This window comes from Falco cherrug, chromosome Z (genome assembly GCF_023634085.1).
Source record: "Falco cherrug isolate bFalChe1 chromosome Z, bFalChe1.pri, whole genome shotgun sequence".
Lineage (NCBI taxonomy): Eukaryota > Metazoa > Chordata > Aves > Falconiformes > Falconidae > Falco > Falco cherrug.
This window is the reverse complement of record NC_073720.1, coordinates 14189578-14211567: the sequence shown is the minus strand read 5'-3', so window position 1 is coordinate 14211567 and position 21990 is coordinate 14189578. Positions and strand designations below refer to the sequence as shown.

At 36.7% G+C, this 21990-nt stretch overlaps 1 protein-coding gene across 9 annotated transcripts in view; it reads right to left on the bottom strand.

Annotated features, from left to right (window-relative positions):
* NIPBL (NIPBL cohesin loading factor) overlaps nt 1-21990 on the bottom strand; it is a 152582-nt gene that overhangs the window by 10567 nt on the left and 120025 nt on the right. For all 9 annotated transcript variants that reach the window (XM_055698543.1, XM_014283282.3, XM_055698542.1 and 6 more), the window contains 18 exons: nt 20668-20806; nt 20367-20449; nt 19184-19316; nt 18282-18425; nt 11937-12026; nt 11474-11688; nt 11271-11373; nt 10243-10341; nt 10003-10149; nt 8681-8815; nt 7158-7256; nt 5852-5905; nt 4564-4672; nt 3850-3986; nt 2131-2271; nt 1724-1817; nt 1459-1613; nt 1103-1193 (listed from right to left, as the gene is read on the bottom strand). In XM_055698543.1, the coding sequence (XP_055554518.1) occupies nt 1103-1193; nt 1459-1613; nt 1724-1817; nt 2131-2271; nt 3850-3986; nt 4564-4672; nt 5852-5905; nt 7158-7256; nt 8681-8815; nt 10003-10149; nt 10243-10341; nt 11271-11373; nt 11474-11688; nt 11937-12026; nt 18282-18425; nt 19184-19316; nt 20367-20449; nt 20668-20806 (2168 nt within the window). The remainder of the gene's footprint in view (nt 1-1102; nt 1194-1458; nt 1614-1723; nt 1818-2130; nt 2272-3849; nt 3987-4563; nt 4673-5851; nt 5906-7157; nt 7257-8680; nt 8816-10002; nt 10150-10242; nt 10342-11270; nt 11374-11473; nt 11689-11936; nt 12027-18281; nt 18426-19183; nt 19317-20366; nt 20450-20667; nt 20807-21990) is intronic.

Here is a 21990-nt window from a genome sequence, read left to right as displayed (position 1 = left end):
AACCATGTCTACGGTTAGGAAGACAGCCGCTATCCCATGTGCAATAATCTGGAAATGATAATTAAATTGGACTGGATTACAGTTAAATGTTGTGCATCTTGATGTAATGCCTAGAAAAACTCCAACTAGTCCAGAAAACTGCAGCATTGCTCCTGTAACAGAAGCTACTCTAAAGCCATTAATTTCACTCAACTGTCTGAAATGCTTTCTCACAGAATATGAAATCAAGATTCATTCTTGGTCCCTTATCCTCAGAGCCCTCGCTAGCCTGAACTGAAGGAGAGTATCTAAGAAGCCTCCTAAACTGCAACATAAAGAGGCAAATCTTTGTCTGCAGTCAAACTATACAACACAAGCTCACATGTATGGGAGACAACTTTCTTTAGGCTAAGCCATAACCCATGAACTGAACTCTTCCAGAAACCAGGGCCTATCTGCCCAAACAAGATTCTCTCACACGTACAGTTTTTATCCTTAAGCAGAGGATGAATGTGATATAAACCACTCAATGGCAGTTCATGTACTACCACAAGTCACACGTACTAATAGCTTCAGATAAAGAACCTATTTAAAAAATGAAATACAGATCAAATGCCCAAACAAACTGTAATATCTAGACTATGACATCATCTCAATGCCTTGCAAAAACTCACAGAGCACCCTCCAGTTGGTATAAACTGCCAGATCTGCCTTGACTCCTGCAGAATATCTGCTCCTATATTTAAAACTTTCAAAGCTTTTCCAGCACTTTTTCTAGTTGTTCTTTAATCCTGTCTTGTGGACTGAAAAAGAAGATTTGGAGTTACAACCTAACTGCACGTGGAGAAAAAAAATAACACCTCCTTTACTTCGGAAATCCACTGCACTTTAAGACTTGGTCACACATCAAAAGGCATTCACTGTCAAAAGCATCCACCCTGCTGCAGAAATATGCAACTAGCAACCCTTCAACAACCTTTCTATAACCAGTTCTCAAATGCAACATGCAGTAAATTTTGATTTTAAACAGATTGCCTTTCCACTACATGAATACATGAATTCCTACTGATACATGTGGATTTTTACTAGAGCGGAATAATAAAAACTAATGAATATTTCTTACCAAGGCCAATAATGGCTTTTGTCTGTACTTCTTCATCTGAATGCTTTGTAAAATACATCAGCAGTTCAAGTACTTTATCCTTAATGTTAACCTGAGCAAATGAAAATTAATAGGTATTTGAAGATGAAACAGATTGTTCTTAATCTCTTATAAAAAGCATAAATATCAATAAGAACAAGAGAAACATAATCTTACTCATAGTCTTTGCAAAACCCCATATTTAAAACCCGAAAAGCTATATTGGATGCAGTATGAAAAAATGCATTCCTTTGAGGCACCAGGAATAATAGGCTTTCAAATTGAAGTGGAGCATTCAATATATCGAAGACATGGAGAGTAAACACAAGTTATTTTACCTTACTGTTGCCCTTAAAATCTTCCTGATCAAAATCAAAATGCCGACATAGTGCTCCAACAGTGAAAAGTGATCTAAGGAGTGCTGGTTTATTGGCAGTAAGTATTGTACTGTTGGGGTCTTCTTGGTGTTGACTTTTTAATTTCGAAAGTGCACCTACAGTGAGATAAAAGTTTTGATCACAGTGTTTAATTGTGGTGTATCCCTAAGATACGACTTGTAGCCAAAACTGAAAAATGACAATTACGTGTTGGGATTTTACTTACCATAGTATCTATTAAAACAGGCCCATACAAATTTATAGTTCTGGGTGACCTTGTTCACAACAGCCCCAAGACAGCTCACACAATGCTGAACAACCTAAGAGCAAGAAAGAACAAATATATTTAAGAAGTCAAAATTGGTATTTTTGTGAAGTTATACAGGAAAAAACTATGCTGAACTAGAACTAACTATCTAATGGATTCATGCCCGTCTTCTAGACTGCTCTGAAAACCTGCTCAAACTCATTAAAATATAGCAACATCACATACAAATTCCAGTAAACCAAGTACACTGATTATTCATGGCTCAAAAGTTATCTTCACAATGAAGACAGAATTTCTTTACATCAAAACCATGTATTTCACAACGTGACACGGAATCAACGGAATAGTAGCGATTAAAAGCTTACTGTCATGCCATATTTGATGATGAGTTTCATGAGGTCTTCCTCAATAGTGGCAAGAAAGGTCTCACTTGGGTGCTCCATTAGCGGTACCACAAGCTCCAAGATTTTTGCAACATTGCAGATCACCATGAAATCATTCTGGGTCTGAAACAAACATTTATAGTGTTCAACATTTCTGCATGTGTTACCTACAAGCTAAGTATTATTAATATGCCTCAACAGTCAAAAATCCCAACTCACATAAGATATTTGGTAAAGATCTAAAAGAATATTTATATAGTTTATATCCACTATGAAATTACATATTATAAAAGCCAGTTTTGTTTTACACAGAACTTCCTGGGGACAAAAAAACCCTGTATGAGTAGAACTCCACTTCTCATCAAGGCTGCGACAGACCTGGAAACATTTGGTCCTGACAATCTTTTGGAGTCCTACAATAAATCCAGGAACTCTTCCTCACACATGCACACTAGAGAACATGTAACACCTAGAAACAGGTGTAAGCATGAAAATGAAGTTGTGCTATGACTCAGTATGCCTTCAACAAAATGGATAATAATATGCACAAATGCAGAAATGTCAATCAAAATTATTACTGGTTTGCCTTATTATGACTGCATATACATTGCAAGGGAGAAAACTATGGAAAATATTTATCTATTAAAGATACATCCTGCTAGAAATTTACTTTTTTTGACAAATCAAACTCACTAATCAGGACAGGGTAATTCCCACATGCTGCTGTCAAGCTATTTAACATATTCAAACTGACAGTGGCAATTCAACAATTCATCTCAACCTATACAAGTACCGAAGTGATATAACCCACGAACTGGGTTGCAGCAAGTAAGTAATCAGATAATTTGTTTCCCATACTGTTTGATCAGAAGCAGCTCTAAAAGCATGTTGTAAATATGCCTAGAGAACACTCCAGGGCAGAACCTGGAAAATGCTAGGCTACCTATGATCTAAGCTGGTAACAATTACTCTCAAGCCTGCCCTGGGCACCTGACCTAATGTAATGGATTGCTGCCACCCACCCATGCTTCAGCTTGAGGCTTGGTTGCATAATCCTGCTCTGCTCCTTTTGCCGGATCGGAGCTCATCACAACCTTCACTGAGCCACCTGTGCTAGTCAAAATGGCAGAAAGTGCTGCAATGTTTCAGAGAAGGGGGGCCGTTTTATCAGTGTGGGCATTCAGCACTATAGCTCCCTACCACTTTGTGAGCTAAGCTATCTTCCAGGTGAATACAAAAACACTAGAGCTAGGGAAGTGAGAGGTGAAGTATGGAAGAGAATGGAGCAGGACATTTTACTTCTGATATACTAGCTATATATTAGATTATTCTATCTTATGGAACCCACACCCTTAGACTTAATGTTACATACTAACTACTTGTAAGACTGTGACTACAAAACAAAACAATTTTAAGAAATTATCGTAACAGGTGAAAAACTGGGTCTTAGCTCTCAAGGGAAAGAGGCAGCACTGGTTTCGTTTGTCTATAAAATGTGGAGGTAGACAGTGAGGAACAGTGTCTTAGAAGCTACAGAGATCATCAAAAGGACCTAGTATCTTCTGAAGCTATGATGCTCATGAAATAAAACACAATTTTAATTTTTCTTTTCCTACCTTCAATTTCATCAAGTATATAAAACAGCCACTCATTTCCATGCTTAATTATCTGGGGTAAAAAATGCTGTTTTTCTGTACTTACACTACATTTAGTGGTCAGGTATGGCTGCATGGTCATGGCATGTTTGACCATTAGCTGGGGCCTGATTTTGCTGAATAAGAACAAAGTGGTTATGCAAGCAACCAAGCGACCAGAATTCACACCTTTGTTGTCAGAATCTGCAAAAGATTAGAAAATACAAGAAGGATATTAAGTTCAAGTGAAGATTGAGCAATGAAAAACTATGGCTTAAATATCATTTGAGTATCTTTTTGAAGATCAATGAAGAATATACTTATTAGAGAACATATGATTAGATTAGCGTAACATGCTGATATTTGTATGTGATCATAAAATATGTGAAAAAAGAAGCAACGGTGTTTCAAAAACATGACTAGTTTTTAAAATACTTACCATACACAGAACACTGGCCCTGCCAATGTTTCCTATCAAAACTGCAGAACACGCTAATGCAAATAAAACTTGCCATGTTTGTTTTGGTTTTAGAAATCTGAAAGTTTGAACAAGTTATTTTAAAAATAGTTCTGTTATTGTGAAAATTAGGGAAAATTTATTATTTATTATACAGTGCTCCAAAGTTCATAATGAACTTAAAACCAGTAATTCATTACCATCAGTTCCGTAACAGGAATTCTGTAACAGTAACTCTTTTCATGATAGTAATTCAAACAACCACTGTTAGAGTATCATATACAATTCAAAGGAGTTTAGCTACTGGGTTATAAATAATATTACCTGATAAAGACTCCTCATATTTAAGAATGTGCTCAACCAAATTGTCAACAAGTTGAGTACAGGCTTTCTTCACAGGTTTATATGAGGCATCCTCTTCTGACTTCAACAGCTGTAGCAGATGAAACAGAAAATGATTTAGTATTAAGGCTGCTTTCATTTACACTGGATGCATTCTAGTTTTATTACAATTACTACATATACACAAGGATTTTACACTACAAAAGTATTTCTTTAACATCTCCATAAAAGTTACATAGTGAAGAAGAAATTAAGGGAAGTAAAGTATCAAACAAAATTGGAAGAGAAGTAAAGAAAAATTAATCACAATAAAAAAAAAAAAACAGCAAAGTTCTACTGATTTTTGCACTGGGATGAAAACTAATTTTGTGCTTAATTAAATAATGCAGAAAACAGTAATGTAGTCATCCTTGCCAGAAGTAACTAATAGCAGCCAGAAGGCTTTTAAAACACTTAGAAAAAAGAAAAAGCAAATTCAAAATAAATATTTTTGACACTAAGCAAAAATATCAAAGATGAAACATCATTTTATGAACACTTTAATCAGTTAGGCTTCTTCCACAAGACTCTGGGTACTGAAATCGTGTCCATGAAAATCCTCTTAATATCTGAAAAGGACTGAGACCATACTACATAGCCTTTTCTTCAGTGCAAGCATTAAGAGGCTTTGGTTTACTTGACTACCTATATTCATGGCACTCCAGGCTAAAGCACAATCAAAAGGGGTTTTTTGCTTTAAAATTAACCAGTGCATACAACGTGTAGAGGAGAATTGTAACACAGGTTAAGAGAGAAAAACAAAGCAAGCTCAATTCTTAGAAACATCAGAGTAAAATATTATGCAGAAGTAACCCACACTGTGAAGATTCACTGCTTCTATAAACTGCTAAACAAATATACTGGATGTGAAAATAAACTTACCTACCATTTAAAAAAGATTTACATTACACTAGATGCCTCATTTCAGAACAAACTATCTTAGCTGTGGACTTCATGTTATGTCACTCACTATTGAAAAGACCATGAAACTAAAACCAAACAAAACCCCTCCCAAAACCAGGAAGTGAATTATTTTTAAAACAGATCATATGGAAAGACAGAAGCTAATATTAGGCACAAAGAAAACTGTGCCAATGAACATTTTTTAAAAAGGTCAGATGTTTGAAGGGCATGAAATTAATCTCTCTACTGGATTGCTCTTGTAGTCCCCCTATGTGTTTTAGCACCAACATTAACATTCTAACAATGATTGTACCATACATTTACTTACATTTTGAAGAAGCTGTTCAAACCAATCATACCCTGTATCTCTACAGGCTGCAACCTAGAAGTATTTTTGAGAATGAACGGGTTAATAAAAAAAAAGGTGTCTGAGGAAAAATTACTTCAATACAGGTGTGATCTTAAAAGACGAGTAAATCTGCATAGACATATTTTCATATGCACAATGATTTTATATCTCTGGAGATCAGAAACCATGTTCTGTATTTGAAAAATAGTTCTCACCATTTAAGTGACACCAGAATTTGTATTCCATACAACACAAAGCCTACACATTTTACCGGAGATTGCTGGCTCTAACATAAACCAAATTTCGGTTTTGTAGAACATTTTGTAGCAACTAAAACACAAATACAAGCCTGACATATTAAAAATAAACATGCATGTGTATATATGTATACGCATATTTTTATATACGCGAACCAAGCCTTCACTGGTACCATATGTCAGGAACAGCTCATAGGTGCTCCAAAGTAGAACGCTCAGGAGATCTGAGAGTTAAGCTGAAGTCAAACTGACTGATTCTTCAGTCTGGAAAAATGCAGACTCGACTACCATTTTGTAAAAATATTGAAAAGCAGGATGAAGTTTAAACCCATAATTGTAAACAATGAAGCGAGTACTTCTATTTGATTTTTTTTTTTTTAAACCCATAATTGTAAACAATGAAGCGAGTACTTTATTTGATATTTACGTCTTGGTATAATCTATATTAAAACACCTTCTCAGCATGGTTTTACACAACACGTTTTCACTACAAATTGAAGCATTTGAAACAGATTCTGTTATTTTGGAGACATGCTATCTAATTTGCTGATCCTAAAAAGCAGATTCAATTATGCAGATACAAGTTTACCCTGAGTGAGAACATGACCCTGTGTTTGTTAAAATGGCCCATTAACCTTTCAAAACAAACGTTATCAATTGTTTGAGGAAAATTTTCTTTTAAGAGACAACTTCTTAGTTAGTCTTAACTATCTGCTGCTACCAGCAATTCCTGGGAAATGCTGCATATAATAGACATTTCTTGTGTTTTAAATGAACAAGTATTTTCTACAACCTAAATATAGTGTGGTCTCACTTACTGCCAGCAGATTTGCCATCATTTAAAGATTTCTACAGCCTGTTCCATCAGGTGAGTAACTTTGGCATATATTCAATGCCAGGAGATACAAAAAGAAATCCACCTGGCAATTAAACTACTGCATTCTAAAAAACTACAGGCAATATTTCCAAGATATTTAAAACATAACTAAATCTTGCACACAGTGTAACTCAAGAGTTGTTTAACGTACCACATCAGTGATGTTTAGTATTTTCCTCGTCATTGCTTCTTTGTCATGGTGTGGAGTTGGAGTAAACCAGAGCTTCTGGAATGTCTCATTTACTAATTTCTGAAGGGAAAAAATATTAGCAGAAATAAACAAACTCGTCTTGGCACACAGTTTTATTTCTAATACATCCATAAAATAGATTTGTTAATGATGCATGCCATTTCATATGGAATTATTCAACCTAAGTGAGACTGTTGCAGGAAACGTTATCAGAGGCAGACCCAGACCTACTAGAGGACTTATACTGACCTCTAAGCAAACTTCAGCAAAATGATCACTGGGAACTGATACTACAGAAAATGGAGTTACCACCTTCCCACATTAACCTGCATTCCTCAGGAAAACACAGTACTATGAGAAGCTGCCAACTGAACAGAAGATTATGATTTCTATAGTAGAACTAGCAGCAATGGTAGGTTACTTTGGAACGTTCAAAAGAGCTGTGAAAACGTGGGAAAGATAGAGAAGCCAAGTCTCTATACCAAAACATAGGAAGTATGTTCCCTTCCAGTGTTTCTGGATGGAGGAAAAAATGGAATAGAATGAATATGAACAAAATTATTCCCAAATTATTTCTAAAGGCATATGGTTGTAAGAAGCTCTTCTCATTCATGTAAACATAAAAAATACATTGAAGATAATGCCTCATTTTTTCCGATATTGTTAGAAAGGCATGGGGAAGGAGAAGAGAGAACAAGGTCAGGAGCACCTTGCATCCAGCTGTCCATCTGCTTCTTGATTAACAGTCAGCCACTTGGCATTAATGTATATGAAGTGGTAAAAATATATACTGCAGCTTTCAAATCCTGCAGATTTCAAATCCTGCTGAACAGCGTGAATCAAAATTATTACAGGTGTGTTCTTAATTACACAAAAATTTTAAAATTATTTTGCTGAATCAAACAAAACCATCATCATCAGGTTTATGGTTTAACACGTCATCTTAGTTTTGTGCCCTTCTGCATACACACTGCACAGAGTATGACCACATACGTGACTTTTTACTGGGAATAATTGATTCATTCAACATTCAGAACTAATGCAAAATTAGCATAGATGAATACTTTGTAATTTTTATATGCAGAACTTACAAATCTGGCATATGTTAATGTCAAGTACGTAATTTTGACATAAAAGTTTATTTTGTTTGCAGAAAGAAGTTTTATATGCCAGTTTTACTTGTTAGAAAAGAGAAGTAGCAGGGAACAATTGCAAGAAGAAAAAATCCTAGAAACTAAATCTTTAAAATATTTTGATTGTTAGCAAGAACTTCAAGAAAACAGAAGAGAGAAAAGAAAGAAAAACAAGTCAGAGAGTGTTTTAGAAAGCTAAGATACCTGCTCTGAAAAATAAAAAGTGAATCTAAGTCATAGACATTACAAAGGAGCAAAGCAATACTTTTTGATTATTTTGGAGGGGGGTCAAAATGTAGAAATACTAATATAATTATAATTTAAAACCCTGAAGGATATGTCTCATACTACCTTAATGCCTTCTTCATCATTGACTCTCCGAATCATTTTCACACACATCTCTGTGATTTTGGGAAATGTTGGTTGTTCAATGCAGATATCCCTAAGTATCTTTATGACTCTTTTTCTGACACTAATACCAGTATCCTGTGAAGAGAAAAGCATTATGCTCTTGAAAACAGATCAGAAATAGGAATTAGTTTATGTGTCATATGAATTCATATTTGAAGATCACCCAATCTGACTTGCAAAATTTATTTAGAAAAGGCAGCTAAAGTATCCTGGAGTGTATTTATACAGAAGGTCAACAAACTTGTACCACTTTGTTTGCAACAATTCCAAAAGTTCTAGCTGAGTCCCCAGAATGCTGGAACACTTCCTCTATTTATACCCTCCCATCTAAGAATTCAGGAGTTGCAAGTATGTAATTCCACTTTTTAATATAAGAGCCTGCAAGCTAGATGTGATGATGCTTCAGTTACATTTTTGGAACATACAAGATTCTTTGTTGATCTGAACTGTAATACTTATAGTCTTTGGATAAAGCTTATAGGTAAGATACATGCAGCAATCTTTTCCATTTTCCTAGGCTTCATCTATGGAGATGGATGAGAAGCTTCATGTCGTATTACCTTATTCAAAACCTGCTGGATCTGAATCTCAGGATGAACGGCTTTATGCATGGCTCATATGCACATGAAATTATCTCCAAAACCCTTCACAAACAAGCTTTATCATGAAACTATAGCAAATGAGTAGTATTAAGACTAATAACCTGATATGGATGCTAAGAGCTAGTGTCATCTTACAGTTAAAACAGATAAAATCATATTTTATCTGAATGCCCAGACAATAAACACTTTTTGCACAAAAACTCTAATAAGAAGCCTTTTAAAACACTAAAAATAGCATAGAAAAGCGAAGTAGTTTTTGCTTTTTTTTCTTTTGGATTATAAATGGCATCTTCACATTACTGTTTTGTGGAACTTTCTTCATCACCCACACTACACTGAACTGCCTCAATGACTCAAATCTCAGACTTCAGAAATGTGGCAAAACCCCGTATTTCACCTAATTTGTGCCTCAATAATGGAATCAAAAGGAATATAATCCTTGTTCCGACGCAGTACAACATTCTGTATGTGTTTACCTTTCAATGTAACAAAGACTCACTGCAAATATGTGATGTATTTAAAAGCATGACGCTCCCCATTAAAAGAATGATATAATTTACTCTTGGAATCATCATTGCATGTCCATAAAGATATAAACTCGGTTAAAAACAAGTTTTCCGATATCACTCATTTTATCACAAATATCACAAGTCACCATACCAATATTCTTTCAATCAGCATGTCATAATACTGCTCAGCAAGCTGAGGACGACAGAGCACAAATCGGCCAAGCAGCTCCACAGCCGCTTCTCGTACACTAGTGGAGTTATCCATTAACCGTCCATGAACACCTCGTTGCATATCCAGCTAAAGAAATGAAACACAGATTCAAAATAAGAAATGAAGACTTATTTTAAGCATGACAGAAAAATGTATGTGTGTGATTATTTCCTCTTTTACCCTGGCTAGAATGCTGGGGTCTACAGCAACAACTTCAGACAAACACTTCATGGCTTTTGTTCGAACAGCAATTGCATTTTCACCAAGTACACGCAGTATCTAATAAGAAAACAAAAACAAAGATTCAGTTGCTTTGGGAAGGTAGAAAACAATGTTTAACAGGCAAAAATGCAGCATAAAAAAATGCAAAAAATTCAACTAAACCAAGAACATCTGTCTACTAAAAACTGAATACATCTCAGACAGGAAAAAGGTGCATACAAGTGATGTTCCATGGCATTGATAACTGAGCATGAATATTTACTAGGATTTGCTACATGTCTAAACCTGATCAAAACAGGATTTACACCGGGTCTGTATGTTCAGTTTAAGTCCTTTCCTTTTAAACTCTGCTTTCGTTATTCACTTGTGGCTTTCACCATGGTTCTTTTTAATGGGAGAGTTGGATTTGGGCACTATAATTTTAAGAAAGGCTCTGTGTGCAGACCAGTGTAAGTAACACAACCTAAAGCAGTTTGACCTTGAGTTCAAACATGTCACCATGCCAACACATTAGTGCTCTTCTCCCAGAAAAAGCAAAGGAACGACACTGGTCAAACAACAGCTTCCAAAGTGACAGTAACATGCAATGTAAGCAACTTAACAAGCTGTCTCATATTTTCAAATCAGATTAAGACCGATTTCATGAGTTAACATTACCTTATGAGCATGCATCTTACAGAAACTGTGAAAACTCTTTCAGCATTCTGTAATTCTCCTCTTACCGTGTAGAACTAATTATCATGATTTTGCCATACACATCCATGGACAAACAAAATAATGTATGTATAATATGACATATGAAATGCATGCAAGAAAAAGAAACAATCATTTATGTCATTAATACAGAATATGAAAGCACATGCTGTTATCACGGCCTGTGAAATATCTGTGCTCAACAATTAACAGATAGGGCACACTACTGCAAAAGTGTTTGGAATCAGAAACCAACTGTGTTTCACTGCACTAAGACTTCCAGCAGAGTTTACCTGTGTCAAATAAATATCGAAGCTCTGGGCAAACGGCCTCATAGAGGCCAAGTAGCGAACAATCAAGCATGCATCTTCATAGTCCACAGTATCAGAATTCATCCTGCAACAAATTCCATGTGTTAATTATGACATGTTTATCAAAAATGATTTGAAACACCAAATGTACAGCTAATAAAGAAATAAGTGGTACTGAAACATACTTTAATGTACTGAACTGAAATGGAGCAGTTTTAATGATGCTGCGAAGAAACTTCTTGCGACTTTCTGCTCTATGCATGATTTGTCCTGTGGTCTCAACATCTTTTGCATGATGAGTTCCTTCAGATGAATCCTCATCCTTCTGAGATTTAATTGCTTTCTCTGTCTCCATAGTTGTATCACGGAACCACTGAGCTATATAAAACTTCCGAGAAAACTGGAGAAATACAGTAGGATGCACAGAAAACAAAACCAACAGATACAGAAATGGAAAATTAACAGATTTATAAGATTAAGTGAATCTAATGCATCAACAATGTTTTAGAAAACACAATCAATAGTATATGTTAGGGTGATTTTGTATTTAATTGAAACATGAATATGCATAACTGAAAATAATTTTATTCAGAACATGTTACTGAAATTATTTTTATATACACTTGACACCAGAAAGCTGAAATTTACCACTAATGATGCATCAACTTCTGTGTTCTCATCCAGATAATCCAGCAAAGCCTTCTGCAGCTGTTGAATTTCGTCTTCTCCTCCTGAAACCTGTCAGAAGTAGAAAAATAGCTAGAAAATTGCACAGCGGTAATAATAATTTGAAAATCTGCATGTCCACCTATAAAATACATTGAAATCAGTTGTTTTGATAATTGCAGAACATTAACAATTATCAACCACATAGAGACTGAAACAAATTAGACTGTAGCTATAAAGTCTAAACAAGATTAAGAGCAAAGTAAGGCTTCTTTTAGAACAGACTGACTGATTTGATTAATTTTGATTCTATGGTCTTGTGTGAAGACCCTCTGTCACAGAGGAAAAAAGAAGGGCTCAAATCACACATAGCACACTGACACTAGGTTTGACCTATAAAAGTCACTATTAGCTGTCTCACCAATATTAGTGAAACACTGACTTCCCACGTGAACAAGTAATAAAAGACAAAAAATTAAAATAAAAAGAAATACAAAACAGAAAACAGTAAAAAAGTGTGGGATACATCAAAGAAATAAAAAGAGCTTATCCCTTTGTAAAAATACGTGGCATAACTGTTTTCAGGGATAAAGTACCCATACAGAGAGAGCACTCAAGTGCAAGTGTGCTCACTCTAAGAAAGAACTTACAGAGATTGTTCCCAAACACCTCTGAGCTCCATCACTGCAGAATCATATTCTCTGAGATTCAACTAAGTTTCTATCAGTCAAAAAGCTTGAGGACAAACATGTTTTATAAAAAATGTCATCTACTGCATAACACCTTTGTACAGAACAGGATAAAACTAATTTTCCTGTGAAACACTTTTCAGATGCACTAAGAGCATTACATATGAAACACTCATCTGAAAACTAGTGCTGAAGACTATGTATCAGATTTGTAATATCTTAACTCTATGAATGTTAAAAACAGAATATATTTGTTCAAAGAGGCTATTTAATTGGAAATATTTATATTTCCAATGTGTATATATGGCACATGGAGGGCAGGGAGGTGATTCAAGACAGCCAGGCCCTGCCTGACCAACCCGGTGGCCTTCTACGATGGAGCGACTACATCAGCCGGCAAGAGAAGAGCTCGGATGTCATCTGCTGGACTTCCGTAAGGCCTTTGACAAGGTCCCCAACAATATCCTTCTCTCTGAACTGCAGAGACGGCTTTGATGGGTGGACTGTTTGGAAGATAAAGAATTGGCTGGATGTTGCATCCAGGAAGTAGCGGTCAATGGCTCCCTGGGTGGAGATCAGTGACGAGTGGTGTCCCTCAGGGGTCTCTACTGGGAGCAGTGCTGTTTAGTATCTTCCTCGGTGTCACAGACGGGGGGATCAAGTGCACACTCAGCAGGTTTTCAGACGACACCAAGCTGAGCGGTGCAGCTGACACGCCTGAGGGACAGGATGCCATCCAGGGGGACAGGCTTGAGAAATGGGCCCATGGGAACCTCATGAGGTTCAACAAGGCCAAGTGCAAGGTCCCGCACCTGGGCTGGGACAACCCTGGCCATCAGTACAGGCTGGGGCAGCCCTGTAGGGAAGGATTGGGGGTTACTAGTGGGTGAAAAGCTGGACGTGGCCCAGCAACGCCCACTCGCAGCCCAGAAAGCCGACCGTACCCTGGGCTGCACCAAAGGCAGCGTGGCCAGCAGGGCGAGGGAGGTGACTGTGCCCCTCTGCTCCGCTCTGGTGGGACCCCACAGGGGTACTGCATCCAGCTCTGCAGCCCTCAGCGCAGGGAAGACACGGACCTGTTGGAGTGGGTCCACAGGAGGGACACAAAGATGACCAGAGGGCTGGAGCACCTCTCCCGTGAGGACAGGCTGAGAGTTGGGGTCGTTCAGCCTGGAGAAAAGAAGGCTCTGGGGAGACCTTACTGCAGCCTTTCAGTTCTTAAAGGGGGCTTACGAGAAAGCTGGGGACAGACTTTTTAGTAGGGCCTGTAGCGACAGGACGAGGAGTAATGGTTTGAAACTAAACCAGGGTAGATTCAGAGGAGATGTAAAGAAGACATTTGTTTTTACCACGAGGGTGGTGAAAAACAGTGGGACAGGTTGCCCAGAGAGATGGTGGATGCTCCATCCCTGGAAACACTGAAGGACAGGCTGTAGGGGGCTTTGAGCAACCTGATTTGGCTGAAGATGTCCCTGCTGATTGGGGGGTAGCTGGGCTAGGTGACCTTTACAGGTCCCTTCCAACAGAAACTATTCTATGATTCTATATATATCCTGATCTCTTAAAATAGCTCCAGCCTATGTAAATTGAAAAAAGATCTTGTATTGCCACAAGACAATGTACTTCTCCCTATATACAAATTATAGAGAATAAAACAGTATCGATGAACTTCTGTGTAAGTCAGAAACTAACTTTCTCAACATCTACAAGACAGCATAAAACCACCCTTTTTTCCTTAGTATTACACTGAAATATGCAGTTCCCTGCAGTTGCTGATGTTACAGCAGACAAAAGGGTATGTTTTTTTCCAAAATGAATGAGTTGGAGCATTCAAAACATGTCTACAATGCACATAATACTGACAGAGATTTATATAAATATTTGGCACTCTAATATATGTGAAAATTGATTCTGGCCTTCAACTAATGTTAAATTCTGTGGATAACTGGCTGAATAAAAGGTTTGCTTGATGAACCTTAGCTGCCTAGCTATTTTCAAACAAGTGAAAAACCCAGAACAAAGAAAGAGCAGCTGTCAAGCCCACAACAAATTACATTCAATACAGAATGACAGAATCATTTAGGTTGGAAAAGACCTTTAAGATTGTCAAGTCCAGCTGTTAACCCAGGACTGCCTGATAATAAAAGCAGAAGAATCATTTCTGGCTTAGAGTTCTTCAGCTACAAAACTTTCTTCTTCTCCAGCAACGGAACTCATAACCATCTGTAGTGGTGCATCTCAACTCCTCCCCTGTGCCACTCTACAATTTCAGTAATTGCCATTAGGCCTTAGCCTCTGTGTAATGAGTTGGGTAGTTAAGTGTTCCTTGATCGTACCAGCAACTCTTGAATGGCTGAGATGGGAAATGGCACTGACTTCACCAGAAACATTCCTTATCTAAATCACAACATCCCCTAACAACTCTTGGGGCATTCCTTACCTGAATCCAAGTGGTATGGTACCACTGCCACTGCAATTTTGAAAAATTCCAGTAATTACTGATTCCAATTGTGGCCAGGACAGAAAATTACTGTTGACTTAACCCAATTATCTCTGACCCTATAAACAGCAGTCTTAGCGAGGCCCTTCGAGCTCTCCCAGACCGCAGCAGGCTGTGAAAAGCATCTCCCTCTGAGTGGGATGCCTCTCAGAGCTCACAAACTAGGGAGTTTGTGAAGTTAGGGGGAGCGTCACTGAAAGCTGATGACAGAGCCTGGGCTGGTACTCCTGCTCCTTGAGGCTCAGTCCTCCACGCACTGAGAAATGCAAAGGCATTCAGTGGGGGTATATCACTAAACTCAAGGGGAACTTTTAGCAGGTATATATACCTTTGTACATTTGTACATGTATCTTTGTCTCTTTTGTGCTTGTACGCATGCATGTGTGAATTGATTTAGGTACCTCACAATAATTATTACCATTTCAAACCCATAGTTAAGCCATTTTAGAGTTTAAGTAAATCCTACTAATTCACTTTGTAAATATTAGATTAATCCTAGATTAAGTGCTGCTAAAATCCTATGATCAATCTTAAACTGTGAATATTCCTTATATTCTTTAAGATATAACTGTTGTCCAAGTCTCAGATGAAGACTGGATCTAGCCGCACCTAAACTCCATCAAGAGTTTAGAAAGCAAGGGGATGCACTCTGAATCTTGTGACTTAACAGGAGGGTCTCCCTTCCCCTTGTACATCTTTAGTTTCTGTGTAAGTCATTCTAGCTTAATTTTAATTTGATTCTTTTTTGTGTGATTTATCTATGTAATAAGTAATAGAATGAACCTTGTCACCAAACTGTGAAGTCCCACCCCTGCAAATTCATAATAAAACTATTTTGCTAATGCCTTTGATAGTGAATCTTTAAGTGACCCACACCACTCACTCGCTTCACCATCTTAACTCCTGTATGAACAGCACAGATTGAGAATCTTGTCACAAATACAGCACATAATATAGCTTGCAAATATCAGCAAGTGGAGAAAGGTACACTGATGTTCTGGACTTTTAACTGTATCAAGAAATAAACTAATTAAAAGCATGCACAAGTCAAATCAACTTGACAATCTGTGACAGATTTCTACAACAAATATCTACTGTTCAAAACTGTCAAAACATAATAATTTTCTCTTAAATCTAATGAGTCCAAACCACAGTAGACAGAGTTACATGCATTTGTCAATCACCCGGGAATATCCCGGTAATGATATCAAGGGTGTAGAAGGAAATATCCAACAGAGTCTAAGTATTCAATTCAGCAAGAAAGAATAATGTCTAGAGGTGTAAGTTCATTTCTAAAATGGAAATCATAATTTAAGTTTCTGATGACAACAGCTGAGTAAGTCTGCCAATGGATCTTCTTATTTTCTAAGCAAAGTGAAGCTTAGCTGTCAAATTTCCAATTGTTTATTTCCACATTTCCAATTCCGTACACATTTCCAATTATTTATTTGTTCTTATATTAAAAATAATTTATAAACAACACACTGTCTATCCTGACTGACGGTACGGTATAGTACACACCTTCCACTATGCATGGATGGTATTCTCTACCATCACTATGTCAAGCTTCCTGAGTAACTGAAAAAATGCTTTTATCACTCACAGCAATTTTATTTTCTGCAGATGCCAATGCCTAGTTAATGCCTCCTCCTGCAAAAACCCCAAAACAAATACAAAAATTCAGGTCACCACTTGGGTATGTGGTATCTTTTTAGAATATCTTTCAATATTATTATTACTTTTGGAGATAAGGAAAGAGAAAAGGATTTTTCTAAAGTAACTCTACATTAGAGTTTGTAGGGAAATGTCAGAATCACTGCCAACAGAGAAGAACTATATCCCCTTAGCATGAAAAAGTATAAATTATATTAAGTCATGGACATAAAGTTTTGACAACTTATGCTGTAGAACATTCCAACCAACAAAAGTTATGGGAAGTATCAGCCTCATAAAGGAGCTGATGAATTTTGAATCTTTATTTGAATGCCTGTAAAGTGCAGAAGTTTTTCCTTGAACATAAATCTGTAATAGTCACTATAAAGTACATGTATTATATCTGTAGCCTTTGCAGGTAACTGAAAGGGAAATGAACTTGGTATGACTAATCAACTTTAGATCATGCTGAGAACAATTACTAGTTCAGAAAGAAATGTACTGGGTCTACAGAAATGTGCAAGTCCACATCTGTAAAAGGATACACAAGATCTTTCTCATCATACTAGGTACTGTATAGAGCCCAAATACATACATTGCTTTGGTAATAATGTGTATTTGGTAATGTTTTTGTTGCCACCCTTGCAGATTTGGAGCAGCATCAGCAGAACTGCAAATATGAATGCACTCTGATGACATGTGCAAGTCCAGTTTAAAAAAATCAAAAGAAAAAAAAAAGGAAAAGCAAAATAAAAAGATGACCAATAGCAGCTACATCACACAAAAACTAACCTTACAGGCCTACGAGTTTATCTTCAAGACCTGTATATGAGTACTAGAAGCTCAGTTACTGTAGAGTAATGAAGCTGGGTTAATTAGCATTGATAATATACAGCTGTGGGCTGGCTTCAGGGGTGGCGGGTTGGCCGATGTAGATAAGGTGCAGGTGTGGCTGGTTAAGTGGTTGAGAGCCAACGAAGAGGGAGCAGCCGAGGAAGAGAAGGTGAGAGAGGAAGAAGCAGAGAGACGAAAGAGCGTGCCCCGGATGAGGCTGAGATGAGGAGAAGGCAGCAGACGGACTGGCATGACGTGTATGCTGGTATGAGATGGTAAAAGACCTTGTTGCAGCCGGCTAGCTTGGAGAGTGTTGCAACAAGTTACCACTTTGTAATAGCATATGCACGTGCATATATATATTTTTAAAGCCTCAACATAGAATCCAACTGTTGCTCCATTACCTCCTCTGTATTGTCACAAGAATACTGGCTTAATCACTGTCAATAACCATTTCATATGATCACTACAGAGATAATACAAGGAAGGCATGACCTAACAAATGTGATACTTATAAATTGAGTATATTTGATTCAGAAATCTGAACAGTGAAGACATTCTCCACAACACCAGTTTTTCAAACACCTTTAAAATTTGCAGGTATTTGAATAGATACATGTCAATCCAGCTGACACAGGATCTCTCACACACCTGTTTGAGGATTCTGGCTATAGATCCTTGATCCATTTTGCTAGTGACTGCATCTTTCCTCAGTCTTGCAGCTACAGTTCCAAGATAGTCAAGTGATGCAACTCTTAATGCCATTTCCGTAGATTTGTTACTAAACTGGTGAACCTATGAAAACCAGAATGAACTGTTATTATAAACAAGTATTTATGCAACTGAGCCTTCTCACAGGAGACTGCCTGACATTACTGACAATTTCAACGAACTTTTGTAATGCATAAAATTATGTAATTCACTATTACATCAAATATAAACTACTTACTTTAGTGTTTGTTCCTTTATTGGGTCTCTCTCTCCTCCCCCCAAATATGCCTATTATATTTTTCAAAACATATATTTCAGAAAATAAACTGGACAACTAGCACAGAAGATCCCCCTTACAACAGTATAAACCTTAAGCACCATAACGCAACTTATTCACACCAGTATAAAGGAGGATAGATTTTACCAGGAACAGGGCAACAAAATATTTTTCCAAGAAAGGACTCAAATTGCTCTATTAATTACATTGTAATACTAAAGAACAACTCTCAAAAACAAGTCCACAAAAATATTTACATTATGTAAAATATCGTAGTAAATGCTATTAATGGTAAAAATGCAAACCACTTAACTGCCTTCAGGTTCTGCGTCCAACTCATGGAACTGGACTTCCATGAAAACTGCATATATATGATCTTCCATATCAATGATCTTATAACCCAAACTTTATTATCTGTGTATTACACAGTAGTGAAATAAGTAAGAAAATCCTCAAGTGCTGCATGTGTCAACAACAGCAAAGCACTGCTGTAGTAGTTTCAGCTGAAGTAAGTCTTCATTGTAACAATAAACTAATACAATAGTTAAAAGCAAGAAACCCTTACCAATAGCCTTCCTAATAAGCTAAGTAGCAACTCTGCAGCTGGCCATTCTGGTTTATTGACCGTGGAAAGAAGATCTTGGATGAAGTTCTCAAACAGTGGCCTGTAATCTTCTTCCCCTTGTTTACTGCCACACCTGTTAAAAAAAAAAAATGCATTTTGTAAGCAAATTTAAGAGCCATTTAAGCTTTTCTTCTGACATAAACGTAAGTAATCCTATGTTTAATCAGAAGAGTTTTATGTAATTCTTAAAAAATATCTGAAATACTAGCAGAAAATTTGTTTTTTTCATTTATGGAGAAACAGTTTAAACAGTTATCACTCCAAAGCTGCACTGCAAGTAAGGCAGCTAATCCACAATAGTAAAATACTGATCCTAAGATTTTTTTGTTTATTGCTTTGAGTTAAAAGTCTGCAGTAACTTGGACAGACAAAGTAGGTAAAATTGTAAAGCTCAAGCTGAAGTGAGGTATTCAGGAGGTGTTGTGTCTATATTCCTTAAGCTTGGTCTGATTTATCTGACAGCGAAAGACGTAACAGTATTATGCTCCACAAAAGGTTAAAATCAGAATGTGAAAAAAAGAAAAAGAATTTAAAAGATAACATACCTGGCAGTGTTTCACTTATATTAAGCACCCCTAACTTCAATGATACTACAAGTATGCAGAGAGATTGCCAGATGGCGATTAAATAGCCTTTTGGCTTAAGAGTAGAAATTAACACTATAAAAACCTCAGGACTTATTCTTAGAAATCCTTTGGTTATTCAAGTACAATACTTTTTTTTTTTTTTTCCCTGCTGAGATATTGACATTCCTAACTTCAGCTAAATTAAAGTATTTTTAAAGTTTTTTAGATTTTTGTCATTCTGACAACTGAATTGAATATGGTTTCACTGCCTAAATATTCACTCAGCCTTTTCTTCCAGGCTTCAGATCCTAATAAAAGGGTCCTACATGAACTATCAAACAGATTCTTAAACGTATAAAGAATCTACGCAGAACTTCTGTTCCACAAAAATTTTTGTCCAGATGGGTAGCTCTCTTAGGGATCTATAAAGTATATTGTTATAAATAATTTTATGAGTAGGTATTTAGCATCATGAAGTGGTTAGGTTTGTCTTAAGGTACGACAACTTTATTTGGAGCTTGTTTCATCAACGCGTTAAAGAATGCAACAGTACTTACTTTTTAAGGAAAATAGAAAGGAAATTTTGTGCTGTTCTCATGGCTGTTTCATAAGAGTTAGTAATAAGCACATCTTGATCCACCTAAAAATAACAAGATATATTTGTCTATTATTTTAGCATACACAGAAATATGATTTCCAGATTAGCATTTCTCATGCATCAAATAATTACAGCAGATACAAAATAACAAAAATTATTAATAGAGTACCATAATAAAATATTACACCTAAAAACACACAGAGTCCTTCCTGCACACACACAAAAAACATATGTGTTTTTTTTTAAAAAAAAAATCTTACTTTCTTGTTTGATTCCTCATCTGAATTAGAATCTTTTTCTGCTGATGGTAAATGCACCACACATTGAATAAGCTGCAAAACTAGTGCCGTTACCATCTGAATATACATAGGCTCTCCATCAGTGTCACTGCTGTTTAACCTGTTAATAAAAAAAGAAAGCATTAACACTAAAACTAAACACACACACACACAAAAAAACCCAAAACAAACCAAAACCCTTTGGCCCTAAATAATATCTTTCAAAAATTACTACCACACATTATTACCACAGCCAGAAATCTCTGCTCTAGATATGTATCTAATCACTTGCTTCTCTCTTATGCAGTGTAAGATTTGGTCTAACAAAATAAGTAAGTCTTATTCTCAGGCAGAAGAGATGAACTGAAACACGCTACAGATGGGCTATCAGAGTAACTGTGAAGTTCAGCAGCTGAAAAATCTACAGGAATTCTTAATAAATCAAACACCTACTTGCTAAGGCACTTACTAATAAGCTTATTATGTATAATGCCATATCCATTTTCAACACAATCCTCCTAAAATACACCAAACTGTTGCCCTAATAATTCAGTACTTATTTAACATATGTGAAATGTGCAGGACTTTTAAACAATGACCTGGACTGACTTCTACAAGTATTATACCTATGGTAACCTGAGGCAGCATAATAGACTATGAACTTCAGCATGCAAGTGTCTTTAAGTGTCTCTTAAGTGTGTCTTTAAGTTGGTAAGACTACTATGAATGTACTCCATGTTTCTCCCATGATATGACCTGAGAGATAGTATCATGCTTACTGCTCATACATACATCACCACCACCTGCTGGTACCCTTACTATCAAAAGGTGATAATCCCTGACATCATTCTCCCCAAATTATCACAATACTAACTGGGCGCAAAACAGATTGTAATTATCACCTTTATGAAGTTATCTTTGATTACTTCTAGAGAGAAAAAACTTTTCATATCAAATTCTGTGTAAGCTGTACCCTTCAGGACTGTAGTCACTGTTACAGAATACCCTTTAACAGACCAGAGTTAGGTCTCTACCGACAAACAGTGCTGTCATTGTGGCCTTGAGATACGGACTTCCTTCTGGTACAGGCCCTAATTCAAAGAGCCTATCTACCCCTTAAGCTCCTACTCTTACCATTTTCCTATTTGCTAGATCTCTCTGATGTCTACAATCAAAACAACAGGAAATACTAAGAACAAGCACTTATGGGAAGAAGCACTTATGTTAACATCATTCATTCACTGAATTCAAAGTTTTAGTGTATTTTTTTTCCTGGGTATTTCCTGTTCATCCACCCTGGACTGG